The following is an 18,021-nucleotide window of genomic DNA, read 5'->3' on the forward strand; positions in this document are numbered from 1 at the left end:
ATTACACTATCCTGACGATGGTGTGCTATATTTAGACTATTTATTTTTGTCTTATCATAATATTTTTATTCTTTGAATTTTTAAAATAATAAATGTTATTTTCCAGAACAAAACATTCCTGTACAGTGTACATCCGCGCCTGATTACCATGGGGTGATCGAAAGTGCTTACAAAAGACCAAGTCTGGATTCACATTGCCTGTGTTCCAGTCCTTGTGTAAACTCTCCGGAAGATAGCGGTAAGTCACTATACATTTTTATTGTATTTTATCTATTAAACATTTCATATAATTAATTATTTTTATGTTTGATCCTAGAACAAAATTACATCGAAAGAGAATTGGAAATATTCTTGGATTCCCAATCAGCAGTGTTATGTCAAGTCAACGACTCTGTGTCGGAATCGTCAAACTCCGATGAGGATAACTCTGTACGGAACGGCCCCCCGTTATTCGGCGAACGAGATCTTCACAGACTGAGTTATGATACATTACGTAGTATCAATAGAAATGTTTTGGGTATTTTAGGTAACGTAACACAACCATTAACCTACCAGCAGATGGAGGAGATTACATCAGAGTCGCAAAGAGACATCGTAACGATTCTTCATAGAATGTTAGATCAGCAAAATCAACACACGAATGAGTTAAGGAGCTGTGTTGAATTTTTTGGGGTCTGCCATGAACAAATATTGGACGAAAACAGACAATTACGGAATGAATTATTAACTGTACATCAGGAGGTTGAACAGGTGAGAAGCGATCAACAAATGTTAACAATTGCATTGTCATTCATTTCTGAAAATCTAAACGTTGTTCGGAGAATATTGAGAGAATTACATGATCCTTTTGAGAAGGTAAATTTCGTTGCTGTTTTTTTTTTTTTAATTTGATTGTTGTTATTTTTAAAACAAACTCATTTGATTGATGTTATTTCCATATGATTTCTGTACATGTTACGTGTATGTGTAACTGTATTTCTACTACATTTGTTGTGTGTAAACATTAGTAATATTAGACTACTCGTGACGATGTACATACATTTTAAATATAACAAATCCAAACACACATTCTAAAGACCGTACTCTTTTAGTGGAAAAGTATTATTAAAATGTTATTTACGCTCGTCACCATGTGTTCAGTTATTTTCACTTCTAGGAGCTTGTTGAGTTTTACGTGTTCCTAATTGCCGCCGCTTGCCACCCCATCTGTTGGATTATTGTGAATAAACTTTGTGGTGGAATATATTTGTCATCCTCCGCTTTGTCAGTTATAACAAAAAGAAAAGTTGGTTCTTTTAAGAATTGGTGGTAACGGTTTATTTTAAGGTGACATATTTATACGTTACTACATTTACTTAATAGTAATAACAGTAAATTATGTTACAAGTAACTAACCATAAGTCAAATCCTAACCGTAACTATATAACAGTTACAATTAATATTAAGCAATACAAGATTATATTGCTTAAGTTCTGTACATTCAGAATACAAAATGTGAAACAGGGTCATCATTTGTATGCTTTGTGTATTTATCGTAAACTATGCTTTTCACCCGTCTTTTCTAGTGATTTGGTCTTTTGAATCTTACACTAATGTTTTGGACACACGTGATTCCTGTATAAAGATTATTTTTTAAAGTTAGTCCATAAGCGCAACTATTTACACACATACGAGGTAGGAGAATATCTAACTGTATATTGTAGATTGTGAACACTCCATTTTGGAATGAGTGTTAGGTGGGCGGAGACACACTTCACAGACCAGTCTATTTCTCATTCGTGTTGTGCTTTCGGAGCGCAAGGATGCTTTGCGAGACAGTGAAAGATATATATTTTAGCTAAAAACTAAACAAAAGTTTTTAGTGAATTGTAATGTTTAAAAGTTTTGCTTAAAAACTATTCACTTAATGTATTATTTTTAACTGTTGTTGTTTGATATGCCTGATATGTTGTTCACGTTTGAAACATAATTTACCATTTTTCTGGTATCTTTAAAAGTTGTTTGTGAAAGACATTCTATAACTTGTTTTAAATGATTTAACGTTGACTTTTTTGTTTTTAACAGGGTTTTAAAATCTGTATACGTAAGAAGACATTCTTGTTTACATTTTTCTGATAGGCCTAACGTTTTAAATACTACCCTATACACCTTTGTATTTAAAGGTCTGTATCATTTTATTAAAGTTAAAGTTATTTTATTATTAAAGTTGTATGTGAAAGTGTTACATGTGTGTGGAAAATGTTTGTCTAGCGCTTACGTTTCACAGTTTTAAAGTTAAAAGCACATCGTTTTGAACAGAATCGTTATTTTTACTCCAAATACACATTCTCAAACAATAATCAGATTTCTCCATTGGGTTGTAGTGAATAAATCAGTAAATTAGTGAATATAACTTAACTAAAGCATGAATTAACTCTAACTTAACTAATAATTTAAACTATTAATTTTAACTAAAATCTAGTTATTAATTCTAGCTTTTTCAGATAACGTTGTAAACGTACGAATACTAAACCGTTGTATTTTAACTTTATACATACATTGTTTTTTTAAAAAAAAAGTTTTTAAATGATTGTGGAAAATAAAACTCTTCTTTAATTAAAAACAACTCACTGATCTGGTACCAATACATAGTTGGCTTGGGAGGGATCTTGATGTAGGAGGGGTGACTGAACATTGATTTTCAATGTTTTAACATTTATGTTTTAACATAAAATGTTGTTTTAGATGTTTTAATGCTAACGCATTTTTTATATCTTTAAGAAAATACACAATTTTAAAGATATTTTATGTAAAATGTAACATTTTATAAATAATTTGTGAAAGTTAAATGATTATGGATCTACATTTTTTAAAAATTATCTTTTTGTAATGAAAAACTCTCTTAACTCGTTATACTTTTCTTTAAATGACTGAACATTTATGTTTTAACATAAAATGTTGTTTTAGATGTTTTAATGCTAACGCATTTTTTATATCTTTAAGAAAATATACACTTTTAAAGATACTTTATGTAAAATGTAACGTTTTATAAATAATGTGTGAAAGTTAAATGATTATGGATCAACATTTTAAAAAAAAATATCTTTTTGTAATGAAAAACTCTTAACTCGTTATACTTTTCTGTAAATGACTGAACATTTATGTTTTAACATAAAATGTTGTTTAAGAACATTTTATAAATAATGTGTGAAAGTTAAATGATTATGGATCTACATTTTTAAAAAATTATCTTTTTGTAATGAAAAACTCTATTAACTCGTTATACTTTTCTGTAAATGACTGAACATTTATGTTTTAACATAAAATGTTGTTTTAGATGTTTTAATGCTAACGCATTTTTTATATCTTTAAGAAAATATACACTTTTAAAGATACTTTATGTAAAATGTAACGTTTTATAAATAATGTGTGAAAGTTAAATGATTATGGATCAACATTTTTAAAAAATTATCTTTTTGTAATGAAAAACTCTCTTAACTCGTTATACTTTTCTGTAAATGACTGAACATTGATTTTCAATGTTTTAACATTTATGTTTTAACATAAAATGTTGTTTTAGATGTTTTAATGCTAAAGCATTTTTTATATCTTTAAGAAAATACACACTTTTAAAGATACTTTATGTAAAATGTAACGTTTTATAAATAATGTGTGAAAGTTAAATGATTATGGATCTACATTTTTAAAAAAATATCTTTTTGTAATGAAAAACTCTTAACTTGTTATACACACCTGTAAATGACTGAACATTTATGTTTTAACATAAAATGTTGTTTTAGATGTTTTAATGCTAACGCATTTTTTATATCTTTAAGAAAATATACACTTTTAAAGATACTTTATGTAAAATGTAACGTTTTATAAATAATGTGTGAAAGTTAAATGATTATGGTTCAACATTTTTAAAAATTATCTTTTTGTAATGAAAAACTCTCTTAACTCGTTATACTCTTATGTAAATGACTGAACATTGATTTTCAATGTTTTAACATTTATGTTTTAACATAAAACGTTGTTTTAGATGTTTTAATGCTAACGCATTTTTTATATCTTTAAGAAAATACACACTTTTAAAGATATTTTATGTAAAATGTAACATTTTATAAATAATGTGTGAAAGTTAAATGATTATGGATCTACATTTTTAAAAAAGTATCTTTTTGTAATGAAAAAAACTCTTAACTTGTTATACTCTCCTGTAAATGACTGAATATTGATTTTCAATGTCTTTAAACACAATGTAATTGTGAAAGTACAGCTTTTTTCTTGTAATTGTGAATGTACAACTTTTCTTCAAATGTATTAGAAAATAGAACTATTTGCTTGATATAATTTTAATACATGTTGTTTTAGATGTTTTAATGTGGATCGTGGGGAGAATTTTCCCATGGTCACATGACCTGACCAGAAGTGGGGAGGGGTGGGGATGTTTGTAGGGAAGGGACCATGGGAAATTCCCACGGTCCGGAGTAGAATATTGCTTTTTCAATGTTTTAACATTTATGTTTTAACATAAAATGTTGTTTTAGATGTTTAATACTAACACATTTTGATATCTTTAAGAAAATATAATTTCAACTTTAAACAATGTTTTATACACCTTTAAACACAATGTAATTGTGAAAGTACAGCTTTTTCTTTAAATGTATGTTAGAAAATAGAACTATTCGCTTTTTCGGATTTTGTCATTTTTGGAGTTAAAAGCTCTAAGCCTTTGGAGATAATAAGAGTTTTGGTTCTCTTTCAACAAACTGAATTGTAAAAACGTAAGTCAGTTTTTAAATGTACGTATGTGTTTATGTGCTTGATATGTTTACATATTTGTTTAATGTCTTAATACTAATACATTTTGATAGCTTTAAGAAAACACATTTAAACTTCTTCATTAATGTTTTAACGTTTTAATGTCCAACTAATGTGTTTGGTTCTGTTCACGCCCATAAGGGAGGAGCAAGCGTGGGAAAATTCTCACGGTCACGTGACCTGTCCGGAGGTGGGAGGGAGGGGGGTAGAAAGGGGCGGGGCAAGCGTGGGAATGTTCTCACGGTCAAAAGGGGGCGGGGCTTAAGGGCCATAAATCACTCAATGTGACATATGTTGCCCTATAGCCTCTCTCTGACAGTCAATGTTACAAAAGATTTGTTTTTCAAATAAATGCTGTTACTTTGAACGTTCTATTCATCAGTAACCTAAAATACAATATTTTTTTAAACCAAAAAAAAAAAAAAAACCATACCTTTTTCCTTTTTGTTCAGCTTTTTACTGTAAAATATGTAAAGTCACAGCTTTGTGTAAAAATATTCCCTTGTACCTTTCAAATCTTACGGTACCTCTGAGAGTGAGTCGTAGGTCAGCATTGTCTGGTCTGAGGGCGGTTCTGAACTCAGCCCTGCTTGTGAACATACGGTATGGCTCTGTCACTCCACGACCAATCAGATCATCAATTAGAACTCCGATGTAGCTCTGAGTGCGTGAGAGGGACACCGGGGGCTTAGAGAGAGATGTCCGACCTGCATTGACCCCAGCCCACAAACCCTTAACAGAGAACAGAATAAGCAAACATAAGACAGAAGGCAAGGCAATTTATTTATAAAGCAAAATTAAAAACAACAGTTAGTTGACCAATGTGCTGTACACTTTTTAAACTTATCCACACACACACAAAAACTAGAAAATAACACTACCATTCAAATGTGTGGAAACATTTTATGTTAGATATTTTAAAAATTATACTTAATAAATTTGCATTAATTTAGGATGCATTAAGTGATCAAAAATGTTTGTGAAAACATTTGTAATGTTGTAATGTTACTTTTTCTTTGTTTAAGATACTCAGCTTGATTTTCACATCATGCTTTCTTCCCATAGGTGTTATCGGTTTGTAGGACAACTGTTACAGACCTTGTGATCAAACTGTTCCCACATCAATTCAATATTTAAAGCTAGCAACCATCTGCTATAGTATCGCAATATACAGTACACTATAGAATCCCAGAGAAACAGCTCCATTCATTCTCTGATATAGGAGAGGAAGTTTGACTAAACTTGTAAAATTGTACTCTTTTAAAAAGGCATCGGAAATAAGTGCAATATAGTTTTGTCAAAAATATAGATTTTTCGATGCATGCTGATTCTGAAATATCTGAAACGCTTCCAATACTCATTTTCCACATAATAGATAAACAACACCAGCTGCACTTTCTTGCTCTCCCATCTCTCCGACAGCAAGTTGACAAACAAACCCACCTCCCCTTACTCACTCATTTCATTTGCTCCGGATCAATGTTGGTGGTGTTACAGGGCTTGAATTTCTGCGTGGGATTGCACATATTGCACATAATTTAACTCATTCCCACAGATTTTGTGCTCACACCCAAAGTATGCGCACATAAAGCCACCTCTCAGCCTGCTAAATTTAGGTTTTCTTGCCGCTTATTCCACTTAAGCAGTCAAATACACTAAATAATGTAAGTTTTGTAATGCCAGTATTGGCGAGTATTCACATAAACACAGTCAGTTATGTTTTAAATGAATGTAAACTGAGAATGAAAATGCATGTGCAACAGTAAAATGGATTTGTGTGTCAGGTCTTAAAGTGACAGCAGCCTAATATACCTGCCAAAATTATGAGATAATATTAAAAATAACTATATGGTAGCCTAGTATTCCCCTATGGTATCAATATCAAAATTGTTAATGTCAATCCCTGGTGATTATTATTAGGACATATCTCCAAAACATTCAGGTGGCTTTTATTAAACCACACCACTACTTGATCCTGGGGAATTAGTTAACAATATAGACTGGTCAAAATTTCTGGAAAAAGTTGCAAATTCCCAACAACACTATGTTCCTTTTGAAGAGAAATGGTATCTGTGAAGTATTTCAGTCAGGTATCATATTTCAGACCATATCATAATATTAACTTTACTCATCAGTGTTACAAATTACTTTGACCACATTCTTTTGGATAGACTCGAAAATGATGTTGGCATTAGTGGAATGGCATTAGTATGGAGTGCTGCAAGGCACTAGGACCATTGCTTTTGACTTTAAATATGCTACCGTTGGGGGATATATTATTAAGAAACATCATTGTGTCAGTTCTCATTGGCCAGATGATAATACTTACAAAATGCGGGTGGCAAATCTTAAACTTTGGAACAGTCTACCTAGTATTGTTCAAGAGGCAGACAGACTCTTATGTTTTCTCTCAGTTTAAATCTATTTTGAAGGCCCATCTCTTTAGATGGGGAATTGCACCCAGAAACAACCAAAACACAGTCCTGTACTGTCAGTTAAGAACCCAACGACTAGACAAGCCTTAGAGATCATACTGGCCAGCTACAGCAAAGCATTATGCTAGGACCAGCTGGGACCACAACATAGATTTTAACAACTAGGAAGATCATTGTGCAAACAGATTAAACAGAACTAAGCTGCAACTCAACCTTGATGTTTCAACTTACTAGACAGACTACAAGCCCACCAATGTTCTCACCTAATTCATGTCTCCACCTAAATCTGAGATGTATTAGTTCAGAAAAAGACTGAGTTGTAGTGGAGCCTAGAAATCACATAGTAGCTACGTTTATATGGGCACCTTTTGTTTCAATCGGAATAAATTAATTCCGATTGATGAATCCGAACGTAGTGTTTACATGAACGTTAAATAAAGTGATCGGGATGCACGTTGTCACAAGCTTAAAATTAGAATAGATTTTTTGACATACGCACACTGCATGAATATAGTTTCCCACTGTTTGAGCATACTAACCATTCTTCTATATTGCTCTATTCTTTGTTTTAAAGAGCATAGTTAATATTTATCTATTTCGGGTCTGACGAGCACATAAACCATTATATGCCGTGCTGCTTATATTTATCAAGCAGTAAAGACGCCCCTTCCCGTGCCCAAAACAAGGCAAAACAAGCAGAAGCCACATTTTACAGTTGTTAATAGTTGTTTACATTCATTATTATTGTAAAGTTATGTGCTTTATATTGTATTTTTATATTAAACCCTTCACCAATGCCATCTCAAGAGCAGTGGGTGATTTTCCCTTTGTCTTTTGTTGTTTGATTAACATTAAAGACACAAAATGACAGCAGCCTGATGTACCTGTTGTACTGTAGCCTAAGACCTAATGAACGGATCCAATATATTAAGACACATCCTAACTGTTTATGTTCACTTAAGACATAACCGACTGTTATGAGGATACTTGCCAAGATGGACATTTTGACATTATTTTTGACATTAATTCTTAGCTCTAACCCCCAGCAGTTCTTTCACGAGCTGCAGTTTGGGGAACCCTGACATAATATGTTTATTGCATTTTATGATGTTAATAAATAATGAAATATACTTTCTCTTTGTTTTTTATAGAAGCAATCTTAAAATAATCAAACATTTAGATTAGAAAAAGTAGAGTACAAAATGTGTAATCACATATACACAACTACAATTTTCGTCATGTAACAAAAGTAATCAGTAACAGACTACAATTTAAAAGTAATCTACCCATCACCGATTAGGCGATTACAACACACTGTAAGTGTAAGCACCATTTGGTGTATGGACCGTTTGGACCTGAAAATTGTAATGCGTGACATCAGACTTAACAAACGGACAGCGTCTTTCTTTTCTCATGCCTGGTACACGCAAGACTAATGAGACATGGAATGTTGACGGTGTCAAGCTGAGGTAGTCACTCCACGAATAATGTTGTTTTTTCTTATCTGTCAGTTCTTTTGTCATAAATTATATAAAAAAGTTATCCTATACATTTAATTACAATCTTTCTACGAAGCAGTTTATAAAGGCAGCTAACTTTTTACAAGTTTGTTTCATTTATCTGCAAGAGCTGCTTATGTCAGAGAGGTCAAATCAAAACATTGATTTGTCAGTCAAAAAGGAAATAGAATGTTAACATTGATGCTATTTAATTACAATGGCAATTCCATCAATGCTGAATTTCTTTCAAAAACATAAAAATGTCTTAGCATTTCCAAGCTTTTATGTGGTAGTTTAGAAGCACAAGAAGAAATACTTAAAGGTGAAGTCACTTAGTAACTAGCAACAGCAAAAACAAACAACAACAACAACAACAACAACAAAAACACAAATGGGCTTCTCAAAACATTTCCCACCTGTCATTGATCAGTCAAACTGATTGTCTGCCTTTAACTACCCACTGTTTGAGCTAGAAGTTGTTCAACATTAAAAGCTGTTGTTCTGAAAATGTCAGTGTTTAAACTCTTCAGTAAGTCAACTTATCAGTGGATTACTTGATTCTACACATAGACCTGTACAACAGAGAGATTCATGTCATCAATGAACACACTGGAGAATAACGCAAATCACACAATTCATCAATGAGAACTGACAAAGAACAACAAATAAGTAATTATAAAAACAATCAAGGATTGAATCAGTAACCGATGAAATTAAACTAAACAGAGCAGGGGAAAAGGAAACCGAATAGAATGTTAAAATAAGGGTTCACATAACAGAACATAAACCTGACAATAAGCTTGTTGGGCTATTGTTACATGTCTAACAGTTAGTTCTGATTTTCGAATCTGACTGAACAAGAGGTTTTCTAAGACTGCTGATATTTTACCAGTAATTGTCTCTAAGCGTTCTAGACAGGCTGTCCCGTCAGTCAATGCAGGTTACATTATTACGTCACTAGGTGGGGGCAAGGGACTGTATTTTAGTGAGTCATTAAATGGTTCATTCAACTAATACGATCATAAACACTGATTCAACAAGGTTTCATTTTGAGCGCCACTTTAGATGGCTCAATCGACCAGCAATGTGTCGCCTGGGTAACGCTGAAGCTGATGCTTTACTTCATCGAGATTCAATGCATTTACCAGCCCTGACTCCATTCATGGGAAATGGATATAAGACTTGACCCTGAGTAGGACAGACGCAGGTAATCGCACGCGCTCAGTTCATCTCTGTCTCTCTCACTCGCTATCTGTTTTGGTTTGTTTAGTGCAAATCTGTATAAATCACAATGGAACACAGAGTCTTTAGTAAAAAATAGCCATTTGGCAGGAAAAAAAATTCATTCTTCACTCTTGTTATCATTAACTTATTTAACATTAAATATGAATGCATGAAATGTAAAACATGAAGGGAATAGCCTTATGAATTTTTAAAAAATGTGAACATCGAGGATTCGCGATTGCGGCAGTTGCTTGCATTCCTCTGTAGTTAGCTTGTCAGTAACTGGCTTGTCAGTATTACAATATTGCGGTTATCAGAATATCCCTACCTGTGCAGCTGCCTCCTCATAGCCTGTGGTTCCATTTATCTGCCCAGCCAGGAAGAGACCCTGAGTGCTCTTTACCTGCAGCCACGGGAAGAGTTGTGTTGGACAGACAAAGTCATACTGCACTCCATAACCTGGAGCAAAACATTAAGACAACTTATGAGTTTTCTGTATAGTCCATTGCAGATCAACACTGAGCATTACCCATTTAATATTTACCCGCCCCTAACTGCCCCATTGTTTACTGTCTAGTGGGCAGTTCTTTGACAGGATAATCTGCAAAGCGGCCAAGTGGAGATATTCAAAAGTCTGGCAACGTGACAGTCCAACGTAACATGATCCAAGGTCTGCGTCTCTAAAATGTTCCAAATTAATAACCTGAATTAATTAACGAATTAATAAAAATCCACTTTTCTCAGGATATAATTTTTTGTCTAGTAATTTGAATGTTGTATTCGAAAGGAGATGCAAATAAATTACACATTGCTGGGTGTTAGATTTTTTAGAGTCACTTATTTGCTTTAAAAAGTCTTTTAAAGTGTCAATGACATCATAGACATGTACGACCAGAGATACTGCTTCACGGCAATCCTTCAGTCACTTTGGTGCTTTCGCGCTGTGCACTTTCTTTTCACTCGAGGCATCGACAACACAGCTGACACAGGTAAATACACGTGCTAGAAGAGTTTTTGTTTTGTTTGTTTGTGGTCCCGCTGCGGACATAGACATAATATACATAGACGCCCTATTGGCCGCTTTGGAACGTTGCTGCGATACGTCAACGCGTCCGCCATTTTGTGGAGGGCAAGACTGCGCTGTAATCAAATGCAAGTAAACTGCTGAGCTGCGTTTTTTCTGTAAAAACCAAAAAAAAAAAATTACATTTATCAACCGATTTCGGTGGTTTGTATGTGGTGTACAAAAAAGTTCCATCTGTAGTTAGTTAAACTCTCGATAGTTAGACTTATATATATATATATATATATATATATATATATATATATATATATATATATATATATATATATATATATATATATATATATATATATATTAATAAGGAATGGCCAAAGCTCTGGCTTGTCATGTATTTAGCTTTTCATTCTTGGATAAGAATTGTGAACACCCCATACTGAGATATAATTTAATTTTCACATTAAATTAAATAAAGTTTTCTTATTGTGGGAAAAGCATATTCTGTCATTGACCCGATTTTAGCAATAACAAAGATAACTGATGGATCTTTTATGGTAATATGATATGGTACAACTACAGTGCAATGCAAATAGTAAATATAAGATAAAGTGAGAGGTAGGCTAATAGTAAATAGTTTAGTCAATAAAATAAACAAACAGTATACAGTAAATAAAATAGTATAATTTTATAATAATTTGACAGCATAACTATAATAGATTGATAATTGTAAGTGGTATATTATTATAATAACAATAATAAATAATGTAAATTTATACATTTTAAAATATTATTACATAGGCTATATAAAATAAAATGACGCAACCCTGTCTCTTTTTGTTAAATTTCAGTTTTTAAAAGGTATAAGAAGCTATACAAATCAAGAAATAAAGTAAACGATCCAGTCAAACATACAGCAGGCTACACTGTTATAATAGCCTAAATATATTAAGTTATGAAACTTCACTTTGCCCTCAGCCAAAACAATCTGCCAAGGAACAAATTATAGATTAATGAAACCAAAGATCGCCCGTTAGATAAACACAAGACGAATTATTCTCACTAGACTGACAGCGACGAACGTCAGAACTCAGAAGCGGTGTACGACATGCACTATAGCCGAGGCAAGGCTGTTCTCGGCGGGGTACATGAGCGCTGAGCGCCCGCGGGGATCGCTGGATCTCACAACTCCGAAACCGTCAGATAACTTTTTTAAAAAGGCGCTATCTTTATAAATAAACCACAGATTTGAGCTTTAAACAACTACATTGTCGACTGAAAAACTCTTAAAACTACATTTCGTGACACAATAACAGTAGTAGGCTATTTTTAAATTTCGTGGCCTTTCTCCTCTGAAAATAAAAATAGTAGGCTAAATGAAATGCAACCAGAAACAAATTTTCAGTTTTGCTTGAGAAAGGTAATTCCCTGAGACCTGTTTTCAAGTGTGTGGCGATTTGTAAAGCCCCAAGCAGCACAAGAAATAGGCATTTTTCTCAATTCTCGTTATGAGAGGTATGGGAAAGTTGCCCTCCGCAGTATGGCGGCGCCGTTGACGTACGATCCAGCGGCCAATAGGGCGTCTATGTATATTATGTATATTATGTCTATGGCTGCGGATGACACGATGCCATCAAGCGGTATCTCTGGTCGTAATCAGTCCTTCACTGACCAATCAGCGTTCATTAGCAGAATGCTAGCGTGTTATGGGCAACAACAACTCAACCTGTAAGAAATCGAAAGGACTTAAGTTCTCGTTAATTCAACTTTCGACCTAAAACCCATGTTGAACTTGCAAAATCTACAATCAGATTTGAGATTTATCAACGGCAATCGGGTGAAAGAGACACATTTAGCTGTCTAGCCCCATTGACTCCCATTCATTTTGCACTCATGAGCGATCGCCCCCAGTGGATCTCTGGTGGAACTACAACCAAAATTCGGTACAATAGAGTTTAATAGGGAGTGGGCAGGCTCTCCGTTGACGGGCTCTGGTTATACTTCGCAGCGGTCTGTTATCAAGAAATAACAGACCGCATTCTACATTGGAATTCAACAAAGCCATGTAATAAATAGTAATTACTACTTTGCCTGCATACATGGGTGGTTGACATATTTGGCTAAAAAAAAGTTTTTTTTAAAAATCTCAAATGTAAGTCATGGAACTCATTGGGTTATATTCTACCAACTCTTATATTTCCAAATATATATGTGGTCTTGTAGATTTTGTCCTAAAATTTACATTTATTCACTAGTTTACTGTCTTAGTGACTAAAAATGTCATATGGTGTGACATGAATGTTATTGTGTATTAAATTAAAAAGGGGTATAATGTGATAATGTAAGTCAATTTATCCTGATTCTTTATCATTACTATATAAAAGTATAGCAATTCTTATGTGCAAATATGTTACATTTTGTATTATTTTACTTTATCATCACTCATAGACAGACGTTTACTTGTAATCTTTCAATTTACTTCAAATTAATTTGGGAATACCTTGCTATAAAAGTACCAAAATGCTTGTAACCTTTGCTGGCACTATTCCCCATCTGTCACATTGATGATTTTATGATTAATAACCAAAAAGCCTTAATATCTTTCAAAATTCTGAATGTCACACCAAATGACATGGTGTCACGCCATATGATGTCACACCACACAACAATCTGTATGCAAAAATCTGTATTAGCTGCATTTAACAAACAACCCAACTTAGTTTGACAAGTGAATCATTGTTTCAGTTACAGCAAAAATCACAAAATTGTTTAAAACAGTGAGTTCTGCTCAAAGTAGCAAAGAATCATATGTTTATAACACATGCATTAATCCACTTACTGTATTCATTTGATGTTGCACTTTTTATTTTAATCTGCTGAATATTAACTACATGAATTATAATAATTTTTATAGTAAATCATTGAACATTTTTTTTATTTAATGCATAAATTCATTTCAAAATGAGGATGAGTAAAACAATGACCGAACAGCAAGCTGATGTATCATTTCGTTGTTCTTTCTTTATTCGCATTATCTCGCCATCCACTGAAATCTACCTCAAACTGAAAAAACAAATAAATAAATAAAGGGAAACATTTGAGTGACAAAATGCTGTAGTTAAACATGGATCCAGCTTGAAAATGGGATAGTAGGGATTCACCAAATTGAGTTGGTGTATAGATATTAAATGTGTACATAATATAGAATCAAAATGTGTTAAAAGGTCAAAATATTCAATAAACTTAACTATTAGTTATAAAAAATGTATCTAAGAACATTATTTACGTATTTAAATGCAATTCATATCATATAGTGTGACAAAATCATGTGGTGTGACAAGAAAACCCTGTCACACCTTATGATTTTGTGTCACACCATATGAGGTTTCATGTACTTAGCATGACATTAAGCAATGTGCTTTTAAGCTAACATGCTAAAACCATGCTAACTACAATATGACAATATAGTTTTGAAGGTAATTTTGACTGTAAAGTAATTTCATTTGGGCATTTTTGTGTAAAATGAGTCACGCCAAAAGACAGCGCAAAAGGGAACTGAAGCAGGAGTGCCGGATATACTTGATTTTTTTTAAACCATGAAGAGAGAAAACTCTAATTGTAACTTTCAGTGTCCTTCTGAGGTGTTGTTCTTCCTCCTGAAAGAAGGAGGACCCCCACACCCCAAAGATCTCCAAACAATTGCCCTTTTAAAAAAGGGAATATGGCGTCACACCTAATGATATCCATTTCCGGGACAAAACGTTTTAATTAAGGGCTGATTCAAAATATTATGCCTGAACTTTTAGTCAAGCAGACTCACAAGTAGACATCTGGGATATCAATATATGATTTAATAAACAGAAAATGAATTAATTTTCTTGTTTTTATTCAAAATCAAAATTTGTGAAATGTGCTTGGGACAGTCACGCCATATGAGTTTATTCTGGTTTGGCTGAAAATTTTGAAAAATGGAAGAGTAAATCCATGAATGCTCTGTATGTCCATATAAAACAGCACTTTCTGAACAATATCACCACAGTTTTTGATATATTTTTCTACAATTTACTTAACATTGACACATTGGACCAAAAAAAGGCCATGTCATGTCAACCACCCACATACAGTATGCTCACGAAAAGCAATACTAATATATATATATATATATATATATATATATATATATATATATATATATATATATATATATATATATATATATATATATATATATATATATACAGAGCTGGTAAGTCCCGCCCATCCGTAAAACCCCAAGTGGACCTCTAGGTTGAAAAATCATCAATGCAAGTGAATGGGAGAAAAAAAATATTTTCTGGTCCCGTTTGAATTGTGCCATGAATGTGAACATATGTTGTCTGTGAATTTTTTATATAATTTTTCATGTTACGAGTTTGACAGTATATGTCCCTCACCGAATCGGCTTCATTAGCCGACCACTTATGGTTTGCAAAGATACAATTATAAAATTACTGCAAACCTTTAATCTATCAATATTTATGTTCTATTATGCATTTTCCTTGTTATATGAATAACAGAAATTCATGAAATAATATATAGGCAGACACACAGTAATAAGATATTTATTCAAATGTTGATTTTGAAATTAGTGAACATCACCATATATGATTTGGAAAAATAAATAAATAAATAACATTATAAATGAACATTTCTAAAGATTTTTCTTTTACATAGAATATCACAAAAATATTAACAACTTGTTTTTTCAACATCTTCAGTGAAAGTGCACACAGTGAACGTTTTAATGGCAAGAAAAAAAAACAATCTATGAATGTCCTATTACAGGCGGAAAGGTACAAAAAAGATGTGCAATCTAGCAAGTGCACACATGAACTATAAACACCTACTAAAATGGATTTTGCCATTGACTGGCGCTAACGATTTCAGCAGCTTTCAGTCCATAATGGCGGACGCGCCTCCGCAGCGCCATCTACAGACTGTTAACCATAACACAACAGAGTTTCGCCTCTTGGGCTTCTATACTCTGTGGTGCTCTCACACAAAGTCTAACCGTATCAAACTTCTACCCGCTAAATTGTAGCATTCTTTACACGCAGGGCTGGACTGGGACAAAAAATCGGCCCGGGCATTTTGGCCCAGACCGGCCCACTATATGATCATAAACACCACCCATCTTTGCACGCCCTTAATTATATACATACCAACTCCTATTCATTAAAATCACTAATGCCATGTAATGAGTGTGTATAGGAACGAGTGAGAGTTAACAGATGAAATAAGTACAAATTTGACATTTATTACAGTTGAACTATACTACACAGTGATGAATCCTGAAGCAAGCTATAAGCTGCATTGGCATAGCAATACAAGTGTTTCTTACAGGATTTGTGTTAAAACTATGGTGGTGTGACCTTGGTCCTTCTAGGGGTGTTCGGGGGCATGCCCCCCGTGAGAAAATTTTGTGCATTTTAATGTTAAATTCATCAATCTGGTGCACTTTGAGAATTCAAAATTAAAAGCTCCAACCCATATTCAGTGTGCAAATTAAACAAAGAAAAATTCAAACCTCTTTTAGTTACAGTGTCTATTTACATTACACTACATAATAATAGTTATAACATTAATCCAATGACAGTAATAACCATATTTTGTAAAACAAATGCACTAAAAAATAAAGGAAACTTTCATAATTAGTGTTGTACCAATTTCTATACTTGAAAGAGATAAGCACATGATCTTTTATTTTGACGCAAACTGCATCAAACTTTTATTTTGGCAGAAAACATGGTTTACAAACGCCTCTCATTAAATTTCTAGTGAATTGCGGTAATCGTCAACTATGCAGATGTGGAAATAATCTGTAACTGGGTTATGGGTTCCTACACTCATGACATAGCCTAAGTGTTTTGAAAGTAGTTCTGCTTACCGCGGACTCTACACTTTCTCATCTCTCTCCTGATCCTCCTATCCTCATCTGCCGCTGGAGCTGATGAAGGTCAGAAAACATATATTTTGACACAGTTTACAGTGTCTGCTTTAAGGGCCTGGTTCTATTTTTTCACGCTATTTCTCTGCACATTCCTTGCGTTTCTTCTCCATCTCGCTGACTATTTTGACAGTTACACACTGACACTGCTGCACGCTCGCACACTTGTTTAAAGTTGTGATTGGGCCAGCCCTGTGTCAATCAAGAAAAGGGGCCAAAGGGCCGCTGATCTACGTGTTTCATGGGCTGGGCTGTCAGAAAAAAAAAAAACTAACATGACTTTTTTTGACCAATGCATTACACCGGCACAAACCCAGCGCCGCCAATTAAGCAAAACAAAACAAAAGGAATGGGCCGCCGATGTACAAATTTTATGGGCCGTTAAAAAAAAATAATTAATAATAATAAAAAGTATGTATGAGTATGAGATGTATCGGCCCAAAAAGCACGTCGGCCCACCAGGAAAATGCCCGGTATGCCCAATGGCCAGTCCAGCCATGTTTACACGAAAAGTTATATAAAAAATTCACAGACAACATATGTTCACATTCATGGCACAATTCAAACGGGACCAGAAAATGATTATTTTCTCCCATTCACTTGCATTGACGATTTTTCAACCTAGAGGTCCAGTGGGGTTAGCGGAAGGGGCGGGACTTACCAGCTCTATATACTACATAGCAAATCCTGGCTGTTTGATTGTTTATATCGTCTCAAAATGTAAACCATATTATCGCACAGCTCTATATATAATGTTGGATATATTATATCTGCATACAGAAAATGCACTCATGTCAAACTATATACTGTCATGGCATGCACTCATTTGTCATTTCTTAGCACCATCTTGTGGCAGTTTGGTGTAACAACAAAGACGAAGATGACTACGAGCTGTTTTCTTAGTGGTTGGTATAGATCATGTGACTCTTGGGTTAGAGGTTAACCAGGAAATGACTGCAGTGTTTCAGTGGGCATTCACTAAATTCCAGTGCTGCGTTCCAGTCCAAAATTGTCATGCCCTCCACTCGCTAACTTCCCTCCTTCTCGTTCACTCGG

At 33.7% G+C, this 18,021-nt stretch overlaps 1 protein-coding gene across 3 annotated transcripts in view; it reads right to left on the reverse strand.

The window, feature by feature from the left end:
• mto1 (mitochondrial tRNA translation optimization 1) overlaps positions 1-18,021 on the reverse strand; it is a 48,217-nt gene that overhangs the window by 14,085 nt on the left and 16,111 nt on the right. For all 3 annotated transcript variants that reach the window (XM_081393481.1, XM_081393482.1, XM_081393480.1), the window contains 2 exons: positions 10,290-10,420; positions 5,331-5,535 (listed from right to left, as the gene is read on the reverse strand). In XM_081393481.1, the coding sequence (XP_081249607.1) occupies positions 5,331-5,535; positions 10,290-10,420 (336 nt within the window). The remainder of the gene's footprint in view (positions 1-5,330; positions 5,536-10,289; positions 10,421-18,021) is intronic.

This window comes from Scardinius erythrophthalmus (genome assembly GCF_964197995.2).
Source record: "Scardinius erythrophthalmus genome assembly, chromosome: 18".
In the NCBI taxonomy this organism is placed as follows: domain Eukaryota; kingdom Metazoa; phylum Chordata; class Actinopteri; order Cypriniformes; family Leuciscidae; genus Scardinius; species Scardinius erythrophthalmus.